The sequence below is a fragment of the Neurospora tetrasperma genome (assembly GCF_000213175.1).
Source record: "Neurospora tetrasperma FGSC 2508 unplaced genomic scaffold NEUTE1scaffold_1, whole genome shotgun sequence".
Taxonomy (NCBI): domain Eukaryota; kingdom Fungi; phylum Ascomycota; class Sordariomycetes; order Sordariales; family Sordariaceae; genus Neurospora; species Neurospora tetrasperma.
This window is the reverse complement of record NW_009799099.1, coordinates 336464-363519: the sequence shown is the minus strand read 5'-3', so window position 1 is coordinate 363519 and position 27056 is coordinate 336464. Positions and strand designations below refer to the sequence as shown.

Sequence of the window (27056 nt, the reverse complement as noted above, 5' to 3'; positions counted from 1 at the left end):
AGAATAGGCAGAATTTGAGGTTTGGGAGGGAAGTTGGTGTTGCTTGGGGGGAGGGGAAGAGTGTCATGGTCGTATCGAACTGAGGGAAAGGGGCAAGTAGGGAATACCATCGATTTGTTATTAGACCAGTGACCCTAACGTTATGAACATCCTTCCATCGACGTTACTGTTCCTTTACTTTGGGTTCTTCTCTTTCTCGATCCTCAGCCCGTATTCGCAAAACTGACTTGTTTCTTAACCCATGCGTTCCACCCTTTCTCCCAATAGTACGAGCCATTGGATTGACACGTCGAGCAAGGGAAAGAAACCGTCCTTCCAGGCGTGTAGGTTGATACCGTTGTGCAGGGACTTAGCTTGCATCCCTTGAGCTGGACCAAGGTGCGGTACGAGTGCTTGACGACGTGTCCGCACGGGTAGGTGACTTCTCCTTCGAGCCAGATAGCGCACATTGTTAGTTTAAACTGGAGGTTTTGGTAAGCCGTGGACTTTGAGATTTCCTGTTTCTCCGGCATGCTGGTAAGGGCTGTAGATATACCTCTATTCGCGGAAGATTTGTATCCGGAACAAATCCTGAGTTCCGTGGCCAGACCTCTTTGTTTGCCCCAAGACACGTCACCGCTTTCTGGATCCTCCGGCACCATCACTTGTTGCACGCTTTTAACTTCAGTCGGATTCACGAGTAGCCTACTTCATGAATCCCCGGCCGTCATGTGCCATCACAGCAGGTCAGGCAGAGAATATTGCTTCAAGTCCTCTTCCAACGGCGCTACCACATGACCATACACGAGTCTCCTGAACTCATCACCGTCAAGGTTTGCCTTTGGTTGAGGAAACTTGCACTTGATGCACCGTTCAACAGCCCGCTTGTAGTTTGGGCCGCCTTTCGTCTCAAGTCTGCCGAGCAGCGTGATTGCTGTCTCGTAATCGGAGAAAAACGATCCCAGCGTCGAAGGACCATGCTGTTTGATATGGGACTCGCGGAAGAAGTCAAAAGGTGTTCCGAGCATGATCTCAATGAGAATGATGCCCAGAAAGAGCATTCCCTGGTTCGGTTGCACGCCGCCAGCGAGGCATTGTGGTGATTGGGTATCGAGTTGCATCGAATCCGATATTTCGGGAAGTTGTCTGATGACAAAGGCCTCCTGGAAATGTGTCGTGCCATTGCATCGGATTAGAAAGACGTCTTTCGTTGTCACATAGGTTGTGAGCCAAGGGGTTCCTGCCAGTTGGAGGACGCTGGATGCCAGTGTGTAGGCAAGTCGTAGTCTGTCTTCGTCATAGAAAAGGCAAGGAGCAGTAAGTTGCTCGGTCAATACTTCATGGAGAGATATGAAGGAGCATTGGCCAAAGCTGCCTGAGGGACGCAGATGACCTAATGCGTAGAGACCGTATCGTTCCGTTGCGGAAGCGTTGATTGCCGCTGGTCCGATGATATGGCCGCAACAACTGCTTGCTTCTAGGCTCGGCAGCTGTCTTAAGGTTTCACAAAGGTCCACTATTATGTCTTGGTTTGATGCTTCCAGTTTCGTGCTGACAACCTCAAGGGTCACAGTGTGAGTGGAGGACCTTGATGATGCTTTCACCTCCACCTCTCGAGACGAGTAGCGAGACCGCAGGCTATGTATCTTCATTGCTGACATTCCTGATAAGGAGAACCCAACGGTTTTCCGGGCCCGCTTTGTTGGACATTCGGACTTCACAAACGCAGTGGGCTTCTGGTGAGTGGAAACTTGACATTGCCGAGGTCGACTGGAAGGTTTGACCATAAAAGAAGACCATGATCGATCGAGCTTTCCGTGTGCAGTGTCCTGATCGGATATCGCAAGCTTCATCGACAAGTTCCTGACCACGTCTTCATCCTCATCTTCCGGTATGAGGCTGGTGTAGGAAGGTGTTGATAACTTCAGTCCGAGACGGTGTGAAGTAGGGCACTGGCAGGCATTCATGGCTGCACACAGAGCCTGGTAGATAGCGCTCGATAGAGAATTCATGAGACGATATAACCTTCCGTTTGATCGTTTGACCCTCTCGGGCTCCAGGTCTGAGTTCTGGGAGGTTAATGCCTCAAGGCTCGACACTCCATCTCGAATGCGAGTCAGCAGTTCCAGATACACCGACCTGTTGAGAGCGAATGATAGTCTCTTGAGCTCTTTTCTGAAACTGACTCTATCCGGTAGGGGCTAGCGAACGAGAACGTTAGCAAGACACTCTCAGCAGAATCCTTGGGGCGAGAACAACTGGGAGCTCTCATACCTCAACACCCGAACCTACAGGTAGGTTCAACTTGTCCTCCAACTCTTTCAGGGCTTTTTGGATATCTCTGAGATTCTCCTCAAAGACCCCGGCTGCTCTCCATAGCCTCTGCCGGATCTTGTGGTAAATCTGTTCTTCCATCCACTGGGGCCCGAACGGATCTTTGATCATTTGCTCGATAACGGGTGGCTGTGCTATCCCCATCAGCAGCTTCTCGCAGACGTTTTGGAGCTTCGCATGCTCTGTTTGCAACCCTCTCTGCAGAATCGTGAGCTCCCGTCTGTAGAACAGCCATTTTTTAAATGCTCCGGCACCTTTGGCATAGCCTTCCAAGGAAGAGATGATGAGAGGCAACGCCCCGAGGACAAGACCAGCGACCTCTAATCCTGACATAGCTGGGACTTGCAATTGAGCTCGGCCGGATGATGAACTAACGAGCTGTCACAAATCGACCCGGGCTGGTCAGCGGTAGGCAGGCGTGTGATGAAATGAACGGGGATGGATACATACCCTACAGATAAGGTAGGAGTCAAATGGCACACGTCGCTGTCAACATTTGAGGTTGATGCCTGCCAAACAAACCACAGTGGCGCAGTCCGTCCTTTCCCCGCGCTGCCTGACCCCGCATTGGGCTTCATACTGGCTGGTTGGCTGTTTGGTTGGGTATGTCAAGGTTGCATCGTGCTTACTGACTCGTCTAATAGGCACCTGTAAGGCGGCTCAAGTGTGCCAACTTCACCTCTCCCACCTCACAGTTGAAGGGAACATCAATTTTCTTAAGTTGGGGCTAGCAACAAGAACCCTACCTCTATTCAATCTAGAGGTACGCCATCACAGGATTTTCATCGATGCCAACAAAGTCCTTTAGCAGTAACCCGAAGACGAGCCATGGCAAATATCTCGGCCTTGGTGCCTTCATGCCTCGACGGGTTCAAGTCACTGAACGACAGTCTTGCGGCTCTAACCCAAAAGTGTGGTCTGGTAGAGAATGATGTCCCGGAGGATCTTCGACCTTCCATCAAGAATCAGCTGGGCAGATTTCGTGTATGGTCGACGAACCTGAGGGCACATCGGACGGGGCGGTCCTCGCTGGATTACCGGCTACAGGATGCATCGCACATCAGGACCCAGGTGATCAACCTGTTGAAAGGCCTGGTGGAATGCCTTCAGGATGGTGAGTTTGAGCCCTAAGAACTTCACAGGTCTGCTCATACAAGGCTAACGTGCGAGTGTGGCAATTTTGGACAGGAACCTCAATAGCCAACGGAACAGTCAAATCTTGGGACAGCATGGAACCCACCTCAGACGATGAGGACTCTGACAGTGATGGCCCAGAAGCCCAGTCTCCCGCAGGTCTCACAGAACTATCCCAAATTGTGTCTGAAGCCTCCGAGATCATCAACTGTCTATTCCGACTATCAGTTTCGATCCACCACCCTGCCCCTCACGATCGATTCAGGCGGTCAGCAATGATTGATACCTCTCACTATGAAGCGTTTGACACAGCCCATATCCTAAATAAGTTTCCTTCCGCACATCAAGGGATCGTCAATCAGCTTGGAAAAGCCAACTCCTTCAGGCGCCAGTACTTTCGATATCGAGAGGAGCACCGTCGGAAACTTGCGCAAGGACTGCCCGAAGATGGAATAGAGCCGCCATGCCATGACACAAAGACAGTAGGAGAGACCACCGTGGCCTCGTCTCTCCCGCAACACCTGAAGACATCCAACTGGTACGGTTCTGGTGTCGAGGACTTCGACAGCCGTTCTGAGGCTGGTCGAACCGAGACCTCCTTTGCCCCTAGCTCAGTTCCTGATGGATCTCGATCAAGAATGCCTTCAATGCCAGACGAAGCACAACAAGGGCCATTTGAGTGCCCCTTCTGTTACCGGATGATATCAGTTGAGACAACAAAAGATTGGAGGTGAGAATCCTGTCATTGTCCGAGTCCTGCTTGGGGTCATTGTTCATGCTGACCCGACAATTTCATTGCAGGAAACATGTCCTCGGAGACTTGAGGCCTTACATCTGCCTCTATCCGGACTGTCCCGTTGCAGGACAAGACTTCCAACGGCGTCACCAGTGGACGCAGCATGTTCAGCAAGCCCACTGGAGCATATTTCTCTGTCCCTTTGGATGCAAAGACTTCCAAGTCGACGATCTACCGGCTCTGAAAGCCCATCTTGCGACATTTCACAAGGAACATGCCGAGAGCCTGAGCTCAGAGAGTCTCATTCGACTATCCGAACAAGAAAGACCGCTCGATGCGCCCAAGCAATGCGAATTATGCGGTGAAGAGCTGAACTCGTTCAAGGCATACACACGTCATGTTGGTCGACATCAGGAAGACGTAGCTCTGTTCGTGCTTCCGAATCGTAGGCTAGACGAGGAATCGCTGTCAGATGACCAAAACGACATGGAAGAATCTCAGAAAGCCCCTGAGCATCATGATAACAAGATACCAGACGGACTACCACGTCTTGTAAGCGACGATACTGCGATGCATAAAGATGGGGTTAAGTTACCCTCGTTTGTCAAACCATCGGGCTGGGATTCTCGTGAAGCTGTGCCACCTCCCTCTCAACCCTCGCAAGGCCCGCCGCCTGTTCATCTTCACTCTCCTCCTTTTGTTCCGGTACCAGTGTGGCCATCACTCAAGCCAATCAGCATGTTCAAGTACAGGCGTCCCGATGGTACAGTCGAGGATGAACCTGAACAAAATGTTCCTGGGACTATCGCGTCATCCCACCAAACTCTTGAACCTCACCACTTTGATGCATCATATGTACAAGGTGGGCCAGGTGCAATGTATGGATTCACGACAGTGTTACCAGCTACGCAATTGTGGAACAGCGTGGGCATGGAATCAGACCCGCTGCCTAGTGGGTTCATTCAGTGGGACGACGACATGTCCCTGCCGCTTTTCCCGCACACGGCTGCCAGTAACGAAGACTCCAGAATTGAACTAGAATCAAATTGGAACACAGGCAATGGGGGTTTCCGTCCGAGGAGTTGGAGTTTGGAAAATAACCCTGACGACAATCCTGATGAGCATTTGGGACCAGAGATCATTCACAGACCTCCTTTTCACAGACCTCCTCCCACCAACGCGCATAATGAACCAGGAGGTGCCGCTCACCGAGAGCAAAGCCAGAAAAAGAGCCCTCGAAGGAGCCGAGGTGACGATCTTGACTTTAACACTGGAGGTGAATCCCAGTTTGGACTTCGCGAATGTCCGACAAAAGCCACTGAAGGTTGCCTCTACAAAGCAGGCAACCAGAGAGATCTCCGCCGTCATTTGTGGATGCGGCACCCGGTGTATGCCCGAGAGAACAACATTCTTGAGTGGAACATGCATGTGAAGTGCGATTTTCCGGGTTGCGAATACAAGGGTAGAAAGGATAATGTGCTGAGGCACAAACACTTCGTCGGTCATTAGTCGGAATAGTCTTGTTTCCTGCAAGCTTCTTCGGTATTAAATGATGAGAATTTCATTCTATATGTTATAATCTTGTATTTGCTACCTACCGGTGTGGGTAGATAATTCGAAGACCAGCAGACGCATGGGTCATGGAGCATCTCAGTCAAGCAATGCTTCCAGTCTTTCAGGCTTGCACTACCTGCCAGACGACCTTTTCCCCGTTTCGTGCTCTTCTTGAGTCAAGCTCTTTTCCTTCTCTCTGCAAAGTCTGATGGAGGGACAGTCCCTTTGGATATCTCTACGCTCTTCGGTGCTACTCTTTGCGTAGGGGGTGCGACGTGCGGGAGTGATCGAGTTTCTTTCGTAGAAGTATTGGAAGATGGCTTTGACGATTTGACGTGTTGATGGCTTGCGGACAAGAAGTGAACATGTGGTTTGATACGGGCAGTGACTATATATTGGAGAAACGCAAATTACCTAGAATAGAAAGGAAAGAGATTGTGCTATATACAGCCTGATGCCATGATTGCTATCATATGCGAAGCTCCATTTGTCTCAGTTTGAGGTCTTTCACCGGAGGGCCTGGACCCAGCTGGGCCCTCAATCTGACGCATGTCACCCGCTCATAGATCTGCCCATGGACATCTCTTCCAACCGGTCGTAGGAGGAGCGCATGGACAAATGTATTGAGATGAGGTTTCTCAAGGGCCTTAGAAAGGATGTAAAGTGCCACGAGGTCTAAAGTATCTCCCCTGACTTCGTCGACTGAGAATGGCGGTCCCTCGTAAGTCGCACGTGCGAGGAACGGGGGTGAAGTATATTTCCAGACAACGGGGCGTGTTAGATAGCCAGCGGTACACTGGTCGTTTGCATTTGTGCATGAAATGCTCACGTCAAACACGGGCCCGCTTATGATGAGAAAGTCTGGAAATTGGCTAATGTTCCCAGACCGGCGTCGGATTTCATGATTGTCTCTCGGACAGGTAAGGCATTCGTCATCGTACGAGACCCGTATTTCGAGAGAAAATCCGTCGAGTATATTGTACTTGGGAGTAACTCCGTCAACCCTGATGTGGCCTGTGATCTCCACCCAGTTGTTAGCAATTTTCCAACCAGCCCATGTCCAGCTTGGAAATCCAATTCTTCGTAGCTCTGCTTGATCACTGAGCCCTGTCTCCTGACATTGATGTAGCGCGACAGTTGTGTCCCAGCGATCCGTCCAGAGTAGTCTTCCAAGTAATGCCTGCATGCCAGAATGAACTTTCCAAGAGGTTCCGCAAGCCAGCCCAAAAGCCAGCCCAAGAACAGTGAACACGCTTGGGGTACTCTGGAGGTTGCCGATATCTAAAGTGCTTGAGTCCATGACCGGCAACCCATAAAAGAGCCATAGGTCGCAATTGCTGCGGAAAGACTCGAGGATACCCTGCACTGCATGGATAGCATCGTGTTCAAACGACAGCATTCGCTTCCTGTAGTCGTTGATGAGGTCCCATATAGAATCTGCCGATGATGATGTTCCATGGTACCATCGAAACGGAAACACCTCGCTTCCCTTGGCAACCCCTACGTAGGACCAACGAGGCGGATCTTTCGGGGGGTCCAGACGGGGGTATCCAACGCTTTGCATAGACTCGCATTGAAAGTAGACGTGACGATCTGTGAAGACAAGCCGCCTTTTTGATAATAAGGCCTCTTAGTAAGTCCAGCCCCGAGAGTTCCAGGTAAATCTCAATATATCCTTATTTAGTGGCTCGAAATAAATAACTAGCATTACTCTATTACCGCTACGTAAAGTAGTCCACACTGGCTGAAGGCTTGGGGGTGAACTAACCCCCGGCAGCCCGTACTCAACATCATTGCCGGCCGCTACAATAATAGTAAAGACGGACATAGAGTAGATTTTGCCCATAATTTTAATTTGTATGCTTTTCGCATCGTGGTCGCTTTGTGGGATGCAATACCAATCCACCCAGAGATATCGGTATCCGATCCTCTATACAGCTTCCATGGCATCGTTAACCACCTTTGGCCGCTAGTTACTATCGTATAACACGGGAAGTACTGTACTGGCATCCAACACTTGGGGAAGTGTGGTTGAAGCTCCCCAAACATAGCTAAGGGTAACGTACTTCAAATCATACACCCCTATCGCTAGAATGATTGTTTCAATCTCGCAATCAATAAGGCAAAAGCTGGGGATATCTTCGGCAGTGACTGATATCGGAGCATTGCAGTAGTTATTGTCGTATTCTGCATAACACTTATGCAGCCACTCTTTAATGAGTTCCCAGTCGATTGTATCTGAGATCTCGTCATGCCTATCGTCATAGGCTTGAACAGGTAATATGAGGTGAGTGTCTTCCCAGTCTCCGTCACCACATACGAAAGGGTTTTTCGTATCCCTATTTTGACATAGTTTGAATTCCAATATTGGAGTCCTCAAAAGTGATCTGAACCTATAGCGGTAGCGAGCTTTCCCAGTCCAATTTTCCAGGAATCCAACTGCAAGGGCAAGAAACCAATCGTTGGATTTGAGATCAACTGCGGTATAAATAGCCATTCTTAATGCGCAATTCATTAGAAACGAGCAGAACAGACAAGTTTTGGAAATGTGATGTGTGACTTTCCAGACTTTCCTTAGGAATACATAGGGCGACTCAAATAGTGTATCCCGATCTCGAAAGACAAAAACCGAGAGGTCCAGGGTGCGCCAAAATTTAACCCGAATCCCTCGTTCGAAATCGAAGAAATCCTTAATCTCATTGCACCTCGAGCAGATATTCTAGCCATCAACTCCCTAATGCAAGTCCAAGTACTAGTTCGTTGAATTGTCTTTGGCTTATATATAAGCATAGTCGTCCGACAGGCCTTCCGAATTGGTCGCGTTATCGGCACTAAAAACTCCAGCCGAAGCAAATGCATAAGGTACATTAGTTGTAGTGTTGTAGTTCAGATCCAGAGCTTCTACTATCGCTTCAACGCGATTCTAATGCTTCCGTCTGTCCCTTATAGTCGACATTATGGGTGACGCTTAAATTACAGTAATGTGAAATTCAAGTAGCCCGACGTGTGTCTTTGCGGAGGAGGGGCAGTTTGATCACAGATACTGTTTGGGAAGATCCGATTGACAACGGAGATGTCACCGTAAACGAGTGGAGAGTGGCAGCAACGGTGGGTTTTGGTAATAGTCAATCTTTGTAGGCGTCCCCTTATTAAGGTAGGCTATTACTTTTCGAGAGGGGGGCTTGAAGAGATAAGAGAAAAGCCAGTGAGGGGCACATCCAGAAGGGCGCCGGTACTGGGCAGTGTCGTTGACCTTGTACGATCTTATCCAATCAACCGAATACCGACTAACGTAAAGACGAGGGCGGTGGGCAATATGAAGCGCGAGATGCAAATATCCCGTGAAGTTCGTGGACTGCCGATGTTAACTTGGAGGTCGAGTGTCGTCGATAGAGACACAATGGAATGTTTAGCAGTTTTGTCGCGACAACGGGCAGCCTGGACGCCCAACATATTACCCAAAAAAAGATACCGCTCATCATCTTATGACGCCGCCAGACATCGCCTTTGGGGCTCAGGAGCTGGGGAAACATGCTGCATGCCACATTGTCGGGAATGGCCGGCTGCCGACTTGCCAGTCCGGTTGAGGTAGGTAGCATTGAGCTGTGCCTCATTATTGCACCGCCATCCATCATAGACTGGGGGGAACCACTACACTAATTGGTGGTGCTAGCTCAGGTACTAGACCACCAACCAACCAACCACTCTGTTGCCGGATGTTGGAGATGTTGTTGCCTAATTATGCAACACGCTGCTGCAGTTGCACAGCCTCATCGGTGTCGCGAAACCATCTCTTCCCCCGCACAATCGTCCCTCCAGAACCGCATCAAGGCACCACAAGGGGGATCGGGGCGTGGAATCTGGGAAATGATCCAGACCATTGGGTGCTCGAAGAACGCCTTGCACACAAACTCAAGTCAAACAGTATCACCAACTGCACACCAAGCCCACCCACCCTTTTCCTATTGTTTTTTTCTTTTTTTTTTCTTTTTTTTTTTTCTTCCCGCTGCAGTTCCTCCCCCAACCCAACCAGCTCAGCAAGACCGGCTTCCTCATTCTCCGCGGGCTCCAATTGAACCAAATACCACAGTTCAACGGCAGCGCATCCTCGATATCCTCCGCCGTCGCCTTCTCAGCCCTCTCCCATCCACTCCCTCACTTCTGTCTCCTATCTTCAAGTCCCACGATATGGCTTTTGGTCCTTGCACGCGCCTCAACATAAGCCCAACCATCTTCAGGGTCGCCAATCTCAGGAGACAAACGCTCAGGTCCTTTCAACATTGCAATTCCCAATGGCCTGTGGCATTCCGCATCCATGATATCCAAACGCGCGACTCGCCAGAGTAGTTCGGGAGACCAACCCTCTGTGCGCCCTACCCATCGTGTATGAGATGCTTGTAAACAAGCAATTGCTGGAAATTGACCTGATCTCCGGAGGTCTCTCTTTTCTTTGGGGGTTTGATTTCATATAAGCAATGCAAAACGGGTTTTTCCGCACAATTTCCGCAACTCAGCGCAATGGTCTCATCCATCGAGCCGACGACGCCCAGCCCAAGGACACCTCGACGCCAGGCCCATGAAACCCCTTCGACCCGCGATCAGAGATAGAAACATTCCTCAACCACAGTTCCTCAGCAACCGTCCTCCATTCGCTCCACGAGACCAAGATATCCACCCCAAACGAATAGGTTGGACCCCACTCCTCCACCCCCTCATCGTCACCCGCTCATCCGACAAATCATACAAGGCCTGTTCAGCCCTAAGATCCTCCTTGATCCGTGTCATACACAGCTCCGCCTCTTCCCGCGCCGTCTGTGTAATCTTTCCCTCTTTGACGTTCTCGAGCAAGAGCCTCAACAATTTATAAGCAGCAACTCGACGATGGATGGAGAGAAATGGAGCGCCGTGCGAAATGGCGTTCTCCAGGGGCGTGAGGTTGGAATCGGTAGAAGCTTTGATCATCAGCGACGCTCCAGAGCAGACAAGTGCCTTGATGACTTGCAGGACCTGCTCACTCCTCCGCCTGAAACCAAGACTGACTCCTCGACCCATCATCCAATCTGGGTCTTCTCCTCTGACAGCCCCTTCGTGACGAATTAGATAGTGCAGCGGGGTCAACCAACCCTGATCCAGAGAGATGATCGTGGTGGCAGGCTTCCCATCCGGGTCGCAGCCTAGACGGAGAAGATGTATAGCTTCATAAAAGCCGCTTTCAATAAGTACGTGAAGGAGGGGCGACTGCCCTGCATGCTCAGACCCAGCAGGGAACGGGCCAAGGCTAGCCCCTCCCTGGCGAACAAGCGTCTTGATAATTGGGCGTAAGAATTTACGACCACTATACGCTGCACGCAGTAGGGCTTCCTCAAGAACGGTTTGTTGGGTGTGAGGGTCAACCATGTTAACCAGGTCGCGAACGCTTGGGTACTCCAATATGGCGGACAGGAACTTGATCTCCTTCTTGGCGTTGGCCGTATACGTGGCGGTTTGGAGGATTAGACACCCGTCGATGCGTTGCGATTCTTTCAAAGCCGCTGGCCCGAGGTGATGCATAATGAGCTTTGCGATTTCAAGATGGCCTTTGCATAAGGCTAGGTGTAATGTCGAGCATTGGTGCTTCGGCCCTCCGTTGCGTCGGCTGCGATCTTCACAGTCGCACATGTCGACGGCAGCTTGGCCGGGCGTCTTGATGACCGCGCCCTCTTGAATCAGCCATACTACAGAGCGGGCACAGCCTCTCTCAATAGCATGCTGGAGTATCGTTCCCCAGCCATGCCGGCGCGACTCGTTGAAATTACAGCAATTATTGTACTCGACCAAGGCATTGACATCAGCTCCATACGCTTTGGCTTGAGCCAACACAGGCACCGATTCATTGATGATACCCCACATGAGCGCCTTGACGAGGTTGTTTGAGCCTAATGCTGGATCTTTTCCCCAAAATCTATATGGGTAGCAAGACGGGTTGTTTGCGTGCTTGGTGGTGCTGTACAATCGTGGCTCGTATATCGACCTCAGCCTATGCGTGGACCGAGACAGTACGGCCAGTGTGTCCCATTGACCGTGGTCCTTTAGGATTTCCGAAATTATGAGGTGAACTTCGGGAGGTAGGTAAGAAATTCCCTGTGTGGTGCTGGGGATGTTTGTGTCCATTGTTGTCTGGCCGTTGGGTCGGTAGATAAAGGGTTCTCTTTTGATGTTGATCGCGTCGTTACGTAGAGGTACGTGATGCCTAGTGGAGAACCAAGTCGACGAGTCTGTTCCGTTCTGTTGTCTCCGTCGGGAATGGTCGTTGCGATGTAGGTCACAGGCTTGTGGGGCGATTCGTCCAAGTGAGGATCGTGTCCGTTGTTAGCAGCGAGTATGGTAACGACTCCCTCTCGTTGAGTTATATCAACGGCGCGCTGTGTTCCGTCGTCCCGTCATTGGGACTTTCGCTGCGAAAGAGGTCGCGTCTCGCTTATCAAAACAGCTGGAGGAATAGCCCAATGAGCTACACTTTCACTAATCTACTCCAGACTGTCCCAATCAGAGGGCCAACACAGTGCCTCACCCCCTCAGCTATGAGCTGCACAGTTCGGCGTACAGTGTATAATCGCAATGCAGGACAGTTCGTCGTCGCCGATTATAGATGTCTCACATTCAGCCAGACTTACCAAGGACTGCCATCTTCTCGGTCCCTTGTTATCATGATCGTGGACTTGAGGCCAGTCGTGGGAATGGTTTGTGATTCAAGAAACTTCACGACGTTGCTCTCATCCAACCTCACTGCATCATGATTGATTTGGACAGGGAACAGGCACTTCCAATTCGAAGACTATGGCATGATGGTTAGTGGAGCCAACGGCATGATTTCAGCTGCTCATAACCCATGGACACTCACGGCCAGCTTGATATTGGGACCCTTTTCTTTGGTCTGCAGTGTTGCGTTTGTCCCGAAAAGCGTGAAACAGGAGACCGATCCGTCTCTGAACTTTCAGTAGCATAGGTCAAAATGAAACACGCAGAAACAAAAGCAGCCCTTCTGGTCTAGTGCCAACTATGGCCGTAGTGTTTGATGATGATATCCGGTTGCCGTTCACAGGAAAATGAAATAGTAATACATACTCCGTACACAACACCAAATCATCTGTAGCCGGATGTGCGCTTGCATCACCCATCAGATCGATAACTGAAAGAAAGAAAAGAAGAAAAAAAAAAGAAAAAAGGAAAACGAAACCCCCCAACTCGAAAAGAGTAACCCTCCGCACACCCACCCCATTCCCTACATACACCCAAAAACCCCCAAGGCAGCTGGCATGTAAATAACCGTATTTTATATATAATTTTACTCGTTTTGAATATCTAGGACCTTAGTCAGATTTCTAGGACACCCAATTATCTCAAATTTAGTAATATTCTTATAGTATTTATAGTAAATTAATAGTAATAAAACGCTCTATTTAATCAATACTAGTTGCAAACGATCAAACTCGATTACACTCTACTACTAAATACTAACATCTAACAGCTCAAATAGCTCAGAGAGCTCGTTAGACGAGGAAGTTAACAATATCTTAATAACTCCCTACTCTTTTGCTCTCTACTCTCGCACTCTCGCTACCCAATACCTCCCTAACTTATTATCACTATCATCATCATTAGCAACCTCAATACAACTACGTACTTTATCTTAGATATCAAACTACTCGATACTAGGCCCCGCCTTATACTAGGAATAATTACACTGTACTAATACTCGTATAGGTTAAATATTTTTTAATTTACCGCGGGGTGCCGCCGCCTTCTTACTAACTTTCTTACCTCGGGCTACTCTAATTAATAAAGCACTTAGTAGAATAGCTTTATCCCTAAACGGACTACCCTATTTAGGAGGGCAACCTTTAGGCATATTCTTAGCGGCTTAACGAAGACGTAGATATCTATCTACCGTATCCTAATATAATAGTTAATATAAGGTTAACCTAGGTAGAAAATAGTAGTAATTTTACCCGTTGTTGAACTAAATACCAAAATGGATAGTAATTATTCTTTATAACTAAAACTGTAAGAGCGCACACAATTACGAGAGTCAGCCAGCTCAAGACGGTTGTAGTACAATTTAAATACAATATTAAAGTTAAAGAAAGGAAGGAAAAAAAGTATAAAGGTGAACTAGCTATATAAAGTTTTATAGTGTACGCGCGCCAAGCTCCTAATCGCGTAGTTTGTGACATAGCGGCGGCACGCAGCTACATAACTCGACCTATGTAGTCTGGGTAGTTATAATTCTGGGCTATAACATCACCCCCCCCCCCCCCTCCAATTAAGGCTCAGCCCTAGAGCTGAAAGAAATCTATTTATAAATATAAATAAAGAAAGGCAGAAAAAGACAAAAAAGAAAAAACTTTTTTGACGCAAGCCTGTTTTGAACCTACGATACTTTACTTCCTAAGCATGTCTACCCTCGGGGTAGAGACAGCAATTCCACTATACTATCCAGCTAGTCCTATAATCATCGCTAGCTTATTATTAGTACGTTCCGCGCAGCCCCTTATAAAACCTCGCTCCGGGTATCATCCTCGTTTCATACTATTTTTTTTTTTTTTTTTTTTTTTTTTTACTCCTCAAATCCACCTCCTCCTCATTGTCCATCGAGCCTACACCGGCGCATTATCTTCCAAGTAGTCATTATAATCACCTTTCAACCAATATTATAATCGCTTAAACGGGCCTAATTTATCCAAATACTCTTTATAAAAGCACTTTAACTCTTCAACCGCATTCTTAAAGCCTTCGGCTAAGTACTATTTAAGGTCCGGATCCTAACCGCGCTATTCTACCTAATACTATAATTTCCCGTCTATCGCCTTTAATAATAGGACCTTATATACCTTCTACTCTTCCTTATTACTATTAATAATCTCCCCTTCTAAATTTACCTTAGCCTAACTTAGTAACGGGTTAGTAATATCCTTCCGTAGTCTCTCGGCGTAGAATACCCTATAACTCCACTACAACGCCGGTAAATCTAATTTGTAAAAGTACCCCCTTATTACCTTAATTTTATATAGTATCCGTATTAAAGGGAAGTCGAGCTTATCGCTAAGCCTATCCGTCGACTAATTCTTTTTAATTAGAAAAACCCTATTTCCATTTTTAAAATCGGGATCGCAATAATAATAGTTAACCTACGCTATTTATCTTTCTTATACCCTATTAATTACCTTTAATACTACCTCTCTATATATTTAAAGGGTCTCGGTAATTCTCTATACATCTACTTAATTTATACGTTCTCTCGCTAATAGTCCAGCGAATTTAGTACAATTTTATTAATTAAATAATATTGGTATTAAATACCCTATAACTACCTTATAAAAGGATAGGCTATTTAAATTTTCATAAGGGAGTATCGACTATATAAAATACAGAGTAAGTAATACTATTAATTAATTACCCTGATTATAATTTACGAACGGCCGGAATCTTTAATTTAAATATTAATTTATAACCTCTACTTATCCTACCGTTTACGAATAGCCTAGACTATTAAATTTCTATGTAATCTCTAAAATTTTGGCTAATTCTTATATAAAATTGGAAATAAATTAAAGGCCCTATCGCTAATAATTTCATTTAGATAGCCGAAAATGCAATATAGACCTTCATAATACATTTCTACTACCTATCGAATTATAACCATATCTTTACAAAGGATATACCAAAATATTTTCGAAAATTAATCTACTATTACCATTACGTTATTATACTCTTTTTTATCGGTTAATATAAATTTAAAATCCACTACTATACTTCTCTATAGTCTATTATTACAAATTAGGATAGAGTAGAGCTTTCCTAGTATTTTATCCCTTAAATACTTTAACGCTTTACAATCCTAAGAATTAACTATATATCTATCAACATTAAATATTATAATTAGTTATTAATACTATTTCTATACTAACTTCCGTATCTTTACCTTTCTTAGGTAAGTAATAGGTAGTTAACTACATATATCCCGAATTGAATATATACAACAATCTTCCTCTTTAAACACTACTAATTTCCCCTTACAATAGAGTAGCCCGTTATCGAATTTAAATAAAGTATTATTTCGGGCCACCTTCTCCTTATATTTTAATATTAAAGGAATTAACTAATTTAAACGTAATATTATATCAATTAATACAATACTAAACAATATATCAGTAATAATAATTAGTAATAGTATAGAATAAGGCTTACCGATATTAGCCATTCCTACCGAGAGTACTATATATAATTCGGCCAAATCGGTATACTCCTTATCCCTAGCGAATACTAGATAACTCTCCTTATTTAATTTTAATAATCGCAAAGTATATTAATCCTCTTTCTTCGCCTTAATAGTTTTTAAATCCTTTAATTTTCATAATAATATATCAGCTACAATATTCTCCTTTCCTAATCGATACGTTATTTAGAACTAATATTCTAATAGGAATTTTAACTAACGGACCTACCAGCCATTCAAAATACACTTATTTCCAAAGAATTCCAAGATTTGATAATTTATAACAACTATAAATAGTTTTACTCCCTTTAATTCTAGCCTCCATTATTTAATTACCTTAATAACAGCTAATAATTCTTTATCGTATATTGGGTAATTAAAGTCTACTAGTCCTATCGTCTTAGAATAAAATACCACCGGGTACTATTCTCTGTTAAACTACTTTTAACTTATAACTCCCGCGTATACACCGTTAAATGCATCTATTTCCAACTTCATTTCCAAATTGTAATCGAAATAAGTCAGTACTAGAGCCTATAACAACGATTATTTCAAGACTTTAAATACTTCTTCGTATTATTTAGATTATTAGAAAGGGAGGTTCTTCTTAGTAAAGTTAAACAATAGTCTAACTATATAATTAAAGTCTTTAATAAATTTCTAATAAAAATTATAGAACCCTAGGAAGGCCTATACTCCCTTAATAATAGTTGGTTATTTCTAGTTTTCTACCGCAGCTACTTTCTTTAGATCTATTATAATACCTTCGATACTAATAATAAAGCTTAGAAATTTAATCCTCGTTATACCGAATTTATATTTTTTAATATTAGCTTAAAGGCTAGTTTTACACAATCGAATTAGGACTTTACGGAAGTATTCCTTATAATTTTAGATATCGTTTAAGTAGATTAATATATTATTAATATAGGCGTTATAGAAAATATTAAAGTAATCTATTAGAATATTATTAATAAAGTACTAAAAAAATAATAATTCTCCCGTAAGTCCGAATAGTAATACCTTATACTTATAAGATCCGTATCTCGCCCTAAAAATTATTAAATCTTTATAATTTAAGTATATCCATATCCGGGAAAAAATTTATTAAATATCGATCTTAGAGAAGATTTTTACTTATCCAATTCAAACTAGTATTCTATTAATTAAAGGTAATAAGTATTAGTCCTTCTTTAATAATATATTTAATTTCTAATAGTTGACACAAAATCGTAATCCTCTATTAACCTTAGAAATAAATAATGCGGGGGTAGCCTATAGTATAGAGCTAGTTTTAATAAACCTTCTTTATAAGTTTTCTATAATATATTTCCAATACTCCTTTAACACTTTTAAAGTTATTTTGTATAACGAATTATATCCTAAATCGCTTAGCAATTTACCTTCCTCTATAATAATCTAATAGTCTACCTTTTCCTAATAGTTCGGAAAGGTATTTAAATTATATTTATTAAATATATTAATATAATTATAATATTATTGTAACAATTTTTCTAATACTAAGGCTTAATATTTCTTATTATTTAAAAGTAATACTTTATTCTTTATATTCTCAATTAAGTTATTAATTTCGTAGAGGCTAGTGGATTTTACCTTTACTCCCTATTAGAGATAATAATCGAATATAATTATATTAATAATAGCTATATCCTAGGGCCTCTCCTTAATTTATCCAAACATTCTCTTTAATTAATAGGGACTTTATTTGTCTATTAAAGGGTAAACGGACTACTACTAGTCCCTTATCCTTATCTTACAAATTATTATTCTATTTAAGCGACTTTAGTATTAGAAATATATTTGTATTTAATACTATTGAATAATTCCTATTCTATTTATTCGATCTAAGAGATTTCACTACCTTTAATACGGTACTTAATTATATAAAATTTCTTTAGGCGCTAATTCGGAGGGAGAAGGCCGTCGTTAGGGGATACTATCTTCTTCTCTAGGTTAATTAACGTTGGGGCTATTACTTCTAAGTCGGTAATATAATCCTATAGTATTCGCTTACCTAGGGAGGCGTTATATAAATTAAATTCTACTACTCCTACTTTTATATAAGTTACTTCCTTAACTTTAATTACTATTAGACCCCCTCTTATTTCCTCTATAACCTTCTTAAAGGCAATTATATTCTTTTTTTCCTCTAGGCCTTAATATATTTAAGAAAGGGCTCTATTAATACAATACTTATCCTCTCATACTATTAATATATTATGATAAATTATATCCTCCTAGTAATTTAAATATTACAATAGTCTATTTAGTTTTATAATTAAATTTCGGATATTAGATACTAATATAAGAGAGTCGGGGAAGTATATTAATCGGTCGTAGTAGTTGGTAAGGACTCAGTGCCTTTCTAACTATATACGCCCGATGATTATATTACAATTTAAACCGGGTAGAATAATTATCTATTTATTAAAGAATTTATACCCTTATAAGTACAAATACCCTTTAAAAGCGCAGTTAATAATATTAGGGGTTACTTATTTGTAGAGTATAATATATTTAGGTTCGAAGTCATTATATATTTCTAATTATAAGTATTACAATTTCTTCGCGAAAGTATCACTTATAATAAGGTAAGCGTCTACTCCTATATTAATTAAAATTTTATTTGTAGAAATTAATAATCCATTTTAAACTATTTTATATTTAACTAGAAAAAAGGATCTCTTACTTAAATAATTATTTAGTTAAAATATTAATAACGCGCTAATAATATATACTAATACTATTATTTATATTATTTCTTTCTTTTAAATTAATATTTCTCTTAGGAAGGAGGTTGTTTGCCCTAGGAACTTTAATTTTTTAACTCCTCCTTAACCTCCTCGACTTTATTATCCTCCTCTTTGGAAATATCCTTAATATTTAAATTAATAATTATAATTCCTTTAAGAATATCCGGGAGGGTAACTATTATAATATTAAATTAAGAGGCCTTATACTTCTTATACGCCCGCTCCACACAGGGCCGTTCGGAATACTTACCCTCAGGTTAGAATTTACAATACTTTTTTAAGTTAGGTTTTTTATAAAAGAATAAAGAACCGGACAGTTAGTTCCAAGGAAGGTTTAAAGCATTGGCCGCTACCGCCTTCGTACCCAAATTATTATATTATAACTTTCTAAAATAGGTAATTGTAGTTAGGGCATCCAATTAGTAGCTTTTATTAATAAATTAAATAATTATACAATAATCCTCAAAACTCTTACTATAATCGAAATAAACGGCTATAGTAGGATTATAAAATCGTTTAAACAATTTACACCTTAGAGTAAATTTCCAATAGTAGGCTAGAATATACACCTATTTAACTAATTGTATAAATCTAACTTTAAAATTTTGGAAATACTTATTATCCTTTATTACTAACTTCTTAAACTCTATATTTACTTTTTCTAACGTATTCTTATCTAAGTAATTTTCCTTTAAGTAATTTAAAAATTAATTAATAATCGTAAAGCAAAGAGGATTATTATTATATTCTTAGATAAAGAGGAGAATAACCTCTACAACTTTATTACCTAAATGTCCAATAATTATATTGAAAGCTATATATTTAATAGTAAAGTAATTTATATTAACCTATAGTATTCTATAAATTTAATATAGCTATATTTCGAAAAATACTTTATTTTTATTAACGTCGCTGTAAAATAAAGGAATATCCGGGACTTTAGTAAACTTCTTACTACAAATACCAAAGGAATATAAAGACTGTTCGGAGCCGGGATAAGGGAATTGATTATCGGGTATTTGTAAAGGGCGTTTATAACGCTTGTTATTATTAAGAAACTTCCTGTTATTAGAACGTCGGCCACTGATATTATTCAATTAATCTGAATTGGAATCCTTATTAAATAAATTGGGGTCTCTAGTATCAATTATTCGACCGCTGTTACTATTACTCCTACTTCTACTATAATTATATCTTAAAATATTATTAACCTAAATTTTCTTCAGAGATTTAGTACTATTATAATTCTATATAAACGTAGGGACCCGGTCAAAGGCTTTAGGAATCTTATTTATAGGAGAGAGATATATATAACGTTTTTAGTAGAAGTCGCTTAAAATTAATTTGGCGAATTTATTAATAAATTTTTATTTATTATCCTTAATAAAAGAATATACTATATTAATATCGTTAATTAATAAATAACCTTTAAAGATTTTATTACTTTTCTTTAATTTAATAATTTCTACTTCAATTTCTTCAAATTTTCAACTATTCCACTTAGCTAGAAGGTCGGTCGTCTTCTTTTCTTCCTACAAAGGGGTCAACTTATTCTTTAAGGCGTTAATATTATATTTTAACTTATTAATATAAATTCGTAGCTTGTTAAATTTATTATTAATAGTAGAATATTAGGGCTTAAAACGGATTTTAATATTATTAAATTGAACTACTAGGGTATTAACTTTTCCCTTAAGCCGGGCAATCTCTACTTAGCTCGTAGTTTACTATACGTTAAAACCTTCTATATAAACCTTAATATCTTATTAACCTAAAGGTTGAAATTGATAACTATCTCGGCTAACGACTTATTATAAACAAATCGGATACGCTTAGTTTTTTTATATTCTTTATATAATTCTTCTTCTAATTGCCGATAAATAATTTCTATATCTATTAAACGTTCTTAGAGATTAGTACCGTCTTAGGAGGCTATAGTAACTATATCACATTTATTTTTAATACGTACAATAGTAATATTTTATTCCTTTATCTTTTAAATAAAGTAAATAATAAAGGAATATATTTTACGAACTATAGTATCTATATAGCCTATTATTTCTACTAAATTATTAATAGAAATATAAAAAGTCTATAAGGATACAAAACGAACGCGGATCTCGTTCTATGTTATTACAGGGCTTTAATTATATAGATTAATAAATTAAATAAAGGTTAATATACTTTTTTATAATCCTAAAGTAATGGATTTTTATCCTTCATTAATAAATAATTGGAAATAAACATATCCAAAACTACAACAGGTTTTAAAATTATTTATTATATAATTAGCTCGGTTGATAATATCTTCTATCAAATTATTAAACAAAGAAGCGAAACGCTTATTACTAATTTTAAGCACTATATTAACTAAGTAAAGGTCCCGTATTTACTATAACGTAAAGCCTATAAAGTCTTTAATTTTAGAATCGGACTTACTAGGGATTATAAGAATTATTTTATTAAATTCGCTAGCGTCGAATAATATTCGTTTAATAAATAATAAATTAAAGAATACTTTATTATAGAAATTATAGAAGGATTCAATACTAAAACGAATTTTATAGTAATGCAACGGCTATACTCCCTTAAAGAGGCCTTCGTTTTTATTTCTAGGGGGAGGGTAATTAGAAATACTTTACTAAATAGTAATATACTCCTATAGGGCGGATAAATTTTAAGTTATAAAAGAATTAAGGGATATACGATTTTTATTATAATTACTAATAGAAAGGGTAATAAATTGCTTCTCTATTTATAGTAAATTCGGATAAGTAATAATAAGGGTAGGTATTTCAACCTTATTAATATCAAGGTTAGTATTAATATAATTTAATATATAACTATCGGTCGTCGGGCTGCCCTCGGGCTAGCTTCTAGGATTATTCGCTATATTGGAATTTATTACTTTCGAGTAGGATTACAACTAATATAATTTTCAAAGTAGGATATTCTTATATCGGGTTCTCGCTATAATAATCGTAATTCGAAGTTCTCTTATCAAGTCCTTATACTTCAAATAATTGGTTATAGCGACTTTAAATACTTTCGGATTCTCGTTGTACGAAGCGACTTTGGGTATCGGGGTTATTTTTAGGTTAGAATATTATAGTTACCGTCCCTAGTTGTATAATAGGTTTTAATTTTAATATTATATAAGAGCGTATATAATTATAAGAATAAGCTAGCTTAAATCGGTTGTAGTATAATTTAAATACAATATTAAAGCTAAAGAAAAGAAGGAAGAAAAGTATAAAGGTGAGCTGGCTGTACGAGGTTTTGTAGTATGCGCGCGCTAAGCTCCCAGTCGCGTAGTCTGTACCGTAGCGGCGGCACGTAGCTACGTAACTCGACCTATATAGTCTAGGTAGTTATAGTTTTAAGCTATAATAAAAACCGTTCTACCAACTTCCCTCTTTACTACTATTTTATAAGCGTAAGGGAAGCTATACTACGCTCTAAACTACTTAATATATAATTTAAAAGGTATACTGGGATAATTCATAGTAGGGAGGGTAGCTTTTAGCTAGTTATATTAGCGTATAAGTAATTGTGACGAACAGGCCGTCTGATCTGCCTAAGTGAGATAGCTGAAGGTAAAGACTATCAGTGCTGTTCGGTGAAGCCAAAAGGTTCACAACAAGTATGATCGTGATACTGGTCTCGGTGATATTGATCTATTGACAACTGTCGAACTATCTAACAATCTGAATTCTCCAGTCGCCCCTTTATATCTATTGTGCTTACAGGTGGTTTGCCGTTTTCCGTAGGTTGGCTCATGGTGATAGTGTTGGCTCATTCCTGTGAGCCGAGCTCATTCTTGAGCCTGGCTCACCACCATGAGCTGGGCTCATTCATGAGCCTGGCTCACCTTTATAAGCCTGGCCTGGTTCATGAGCCTGGCCCACCGTAAGCCTTGTTCCCTGCCCATGGTTACACTGCCCAGCCTTCACGTGCCTGCTGTGTACCGGCAGTCCGGTTGGCCCGTGTCCTTCTGCTTATTAGTTCGTAACAGTAATTCATATACCTATAATATAATATTAAAAAGAGTATTACCTACCTATAGGCGCCCGATCTAATCTATACGCACACAAAATAATAACTTAGTAATAACCTCCTTAAAGTAAGTATAACGGCGGATAATATACTAGTTACTAGCTTAATAAAAATTAATTAGACCGCTACGAGCAAATAACCTATACGATTTTAAAGAACTATTATTAAATTTACTTAGTAATATAGTCCGCTACCTACAATTAAAATAGAACCTAGTATAGCAACCAACCTACTCTATTTTACAAAGGAGTAAATTACTCGTAATTAATAATAGCTTCCTAAATATTTCTAAATTAACAATACAAAAATAATAAAGCGCTTTCAAACTCCGCTATTAATAGGGCGTAAATTATATATTACTATATATAAAAGAACCCTACTCTCGTATTAGCAACCTCGTTAGGAAGTAGACTAAGCCCAACCTACATTCTAGTAACTATTTTAACCTTTTAATATATATATAGTATAATTAATCGAAGTTATTCTAATCACTCTAATCGATTAGCTCTCAATTTAGCCGTTATATACGTAAGGTTGAATTATTAAAATTATTACTACTATCCTCCTCCTCTTTAAACTCCTTACTACCTTTCTTATTATTTCTATTTTACTTATTGTTAGGTTCTATACGCTACAAATTATCTTTAAAGTACTTAACTATATTATAATTAATATACTATACACAATATTAATATTAAACAGTTAAGAAGATTCAATTGATAGCTCTAATAAATTGACTATTATCGTTAATAATAATAACTAATAGCTTAGGGATTAACAACTCTTCTATCGTCTTCCTAATATAATTAATAAACTAGTTAAATCCTTCGTCCTTTTTATTATTAATAACTACTTAAAAGACTAGTATAAATAACTTTTTAGGCGTAATTACAATACTCTATACAATTAGTATATAATAATAGTTCGTTTTATATATAGTATTAAGTAGTAAAATATATAAATACTACTTCTATATTTTCTTTTACTTCCCTAAATATCAAAAACTATACTATAGTATATTAAATTCCTCCTCTTATTAATTTTCGTTATCCTTATAGTAATTAAAAAGGTAATACTAAAATATAATAAACTTATTACTCTCGAGAGCGCGTACGAATGCTTATATATCAATATAACCCCTATTATCTTATTGGTATATCCTTTATCACATATTCTCAAAATCCTTGTACGTAAGTAGTAGCTTAAAGTATTACTCTTTAACTATTACGTATATAGTACGTATAGTTAATTCCTATTAGCGAAGGAGATTCGTAATATCCTTATAACTATTAGTATTTAAAGACTATTATCTAAAAATTAAATAGCTTAACAAATCTCGCAATAGAGGGTAGCCTTTATATATACGATCGAACGCCCAGATAGTATATTTATAACTATTCTTCTTTAAATATTATATTATAATACGGAAGGGATATTTATTAACAATCTTTTAAATAATTATATGTCGCTTCTTATACGAGTTAGCGTTTATATTAAGTATAGGTTCGGCGTAATCGTATTAAAAAACTTTATAGTAGAGCTCGCTAATATATAGTCCCTTCTTAAAATAATCAGTCTGAAGCGTAAATACCCCAAATTTATACCGATAATACATTTCAATAACTTCAATTACTGTAGAATCTAAATCGGAAAGTAGGAGAGTAAAAGCGCCGTCGTCGGGAGGGATAATCTATTTAGCGTCGCTATCGAAGGAGGCATGATTACTTATAAAAATAGAGGACGAGGAAGTCGAATCGCAACGACGGCGAAGTTGCACCAAGGAGGGGGCATTCTAGGAAGCTCGAGACAGAATCTATTAGCTATTAGCAATTACACGCAATTAACGCCGATTACAAACAATCAAAAGCAATTAATTTAAGCGGTTACATACGTTAGGGATAGTAATAGTTATTAATATGCAACGTTATTGATATACGACATTATTGGTATACGACGTGCAAATGGCCGTGTGAAAAAGGGTAAAAAAGTAACCAAGTTAGAATATCCTTAATAGTAATGTTGGTTGTATTGAAAAAACGAAATTTAGCGGGTAAAAACGCAATTTACAATATCAGGTGTCATCAACTGCATGGTCCCACAATTTTGGGTTTTTGGGTGTATGTAGGGAATGGGGTGGGTGTGCGGAGGGTTACTCCTCGAAAACGACGAGAAGTACAATGACTTACACACGACCCAACACCCTTCACTTCCTTCTCAACCTTCCTCCCTCACGCCTCCACGTATGCTATCCTAAACGAATCGGCTCCCGTTCTTCTTCTTCTTCGCCATCATAATCCCAATCTTCTGCCGAAAGTTCACGCACCCGAACGTCGGACAGATCATGAGTGGCATGCTCAGCCCTCAAGTCCTGAACTAGTGTCGCTATGACGTCGTCAGCCCTTTTCCTGGACTCTTTGGAGATGCCCTCGGCTTCAACTTTGGCAAGCAAGAGCTTGACAAGCTTGAAGCCTGCAACTCGGCGCCTTGGTTCAACAAATCTGTCCATGTAGCTGACGGCATAATCGAGTGGAGAGTTTCCAGCCAAATCCGTGATGTCCAGCGACGCCCCGTGCTCGAGAAGAACAACAATGAAATCTCTGATATACGGTCTGCGTTGACGCATCCACTCATGGGCCACATGCTCCTGCTGCCAACCAGGCGTGTACCATCTTTCATATGATTCATGGCCGATGTACCAGTGCAACGGGCTCCGCCACTCTGGAGTAATCGGATGAGGTCGGTCACCGTTGGGGTCGCAGCCGAGCCGCAGCAGATATGTGGCTGCCTCTCTGTCATCTCTGTAGAGTGATGACCATAGGGGTGGATGGTGTCCCTCCACATCTGAGCCGTGAGGGTACGGCCCCAAACTTGCACCTGCCTTAACCAGGGCATCAAGGATCAGCTCTAAGTGATGACGACCCTCGTGGTGAGGTGACAGAGCCACTTTGATGGGTGTACGATGGTCCACTCCCTGGAATGAATTGATTGACTTGCGAATTGCAGGGTTTTCGAGTGCCACAGCCAAAAAGCTGACCGAATACCCACTGAAAGCCGCCTTGACTGCCGTATTCAGAATGGATCGTGTATCAACCTCTAGTGAATACCGCACCGAAGCTACCGGTTCGCGTCGGAGAAGGGTCGTGGCGGCAAGCAGGTTTCCATTGCAGAAAGCAAGGTGGAGACTGGAGGCGTGAGATCTGGACTGGGTGGTGCACTGGCACATGCCTTGAGCCGGCTTCCCAGGTATATCCACACGAGCGTGCTCGTCGAGCAACCAGCACATGGATGCGTTGTTTTGATCCCTAATGGCTAATTGGAGTGCCGTTCCGCTACCATGCATTCCATGGGTTCTCCTGCTTCCCATTCTGTTCAGGTGGTAAGCCCGAACATCGAGGTTTGCGCCCCACTGTTGGGCGCTCTGCATGACAGTGACAGAGTTATGTCTCGTTCCCCACATCAGAGCAACGATGTTGTTGCGGTTGCCTCTACCTTTGTAGATTTGCTGCTCGTAGAAAGAGCAGAGACGCCGCGATGTCCTGGCTAATTTGGCCAGCGCACCAAGCTGCATGTCCGCTTTCAATGTGTCACCGATGACCATGTGTACCTCCAGAGGGAGTCTGGTAAATGGAGAACTACCATCCGCAGGTGGGGTGTCGGGTGACAGTATCTCTTTGGGTTGTATTCTTTTGGCTGCCTTCTTCTTGGTTTGCGCCTTCTTGACTCGCGCCTTCTTCGGTGCCATATTGGCTATTTCATCACGTATATTGCTAAGTCGACACGTTAGCTGATAGAGCTTGAGAGACGGCCATGACTCACGGTAAATGTGACAGGGATGCGCTATGAGGTTTCGTAGGTGGGTTTCAGTCGTATTGTAATGATCGTGTTGTGTGGACATCGGTGTCGAAAGACGAAAGTCGGACTTGCCAAATGGAAGATAGGCAGTTGTGAGTGCAAGGGAAAATCCGGGAAGAAGCTGGGTCGAAATGTAGGATATATAGGAGTGGGTGGAGATTGAATGAACAGGAGAATCAGCAAACCCGAGGACTTGTGGTGAAGGATATGTTGCGGGCGTATTAGTTGTGGTGAATGGGAGATCGCAACGACTGCACCATAGGAGAACCTTCAAAAGCTCACCTGGCCCGCCGCTCTGGCATCTGCCCCACCGTCTCAGTTCGTCCTAACCCTTTGAGACCATTCATTCCCCTCAGACAGCGGTACTACTAGTTGATGATGT

The 27056-nt window shown here is 41.3% G+C and overlaps 1 protein-coding gene across 1 annotated transcript; it reads right to left on the bottom strand.

Moving 5' to 3' along the window:
- Nucleotides 1-236: 236 nt before the first annotated feature.
- NEUTE1DRAFT_56219 (uncharacterized protein) lies at nt 237-26564 on the bottom strand (the record flags this gene model as incomplete). Its single annotated transcript, XM_009848905.1, has 3 exons — nt 237-2180; nt 2254-2361; nt 25212-26564. The coding sequence occupies 3 exons, from the start codon at nt 26562-26564 to the stop codon at nt 717-719; spliced, it is 2925 nt and encodes a 974-aa protein (XP_009847207.1).
- Between the last annotated feature and the right edge of the window lie 492 nt (nt 26565-27056).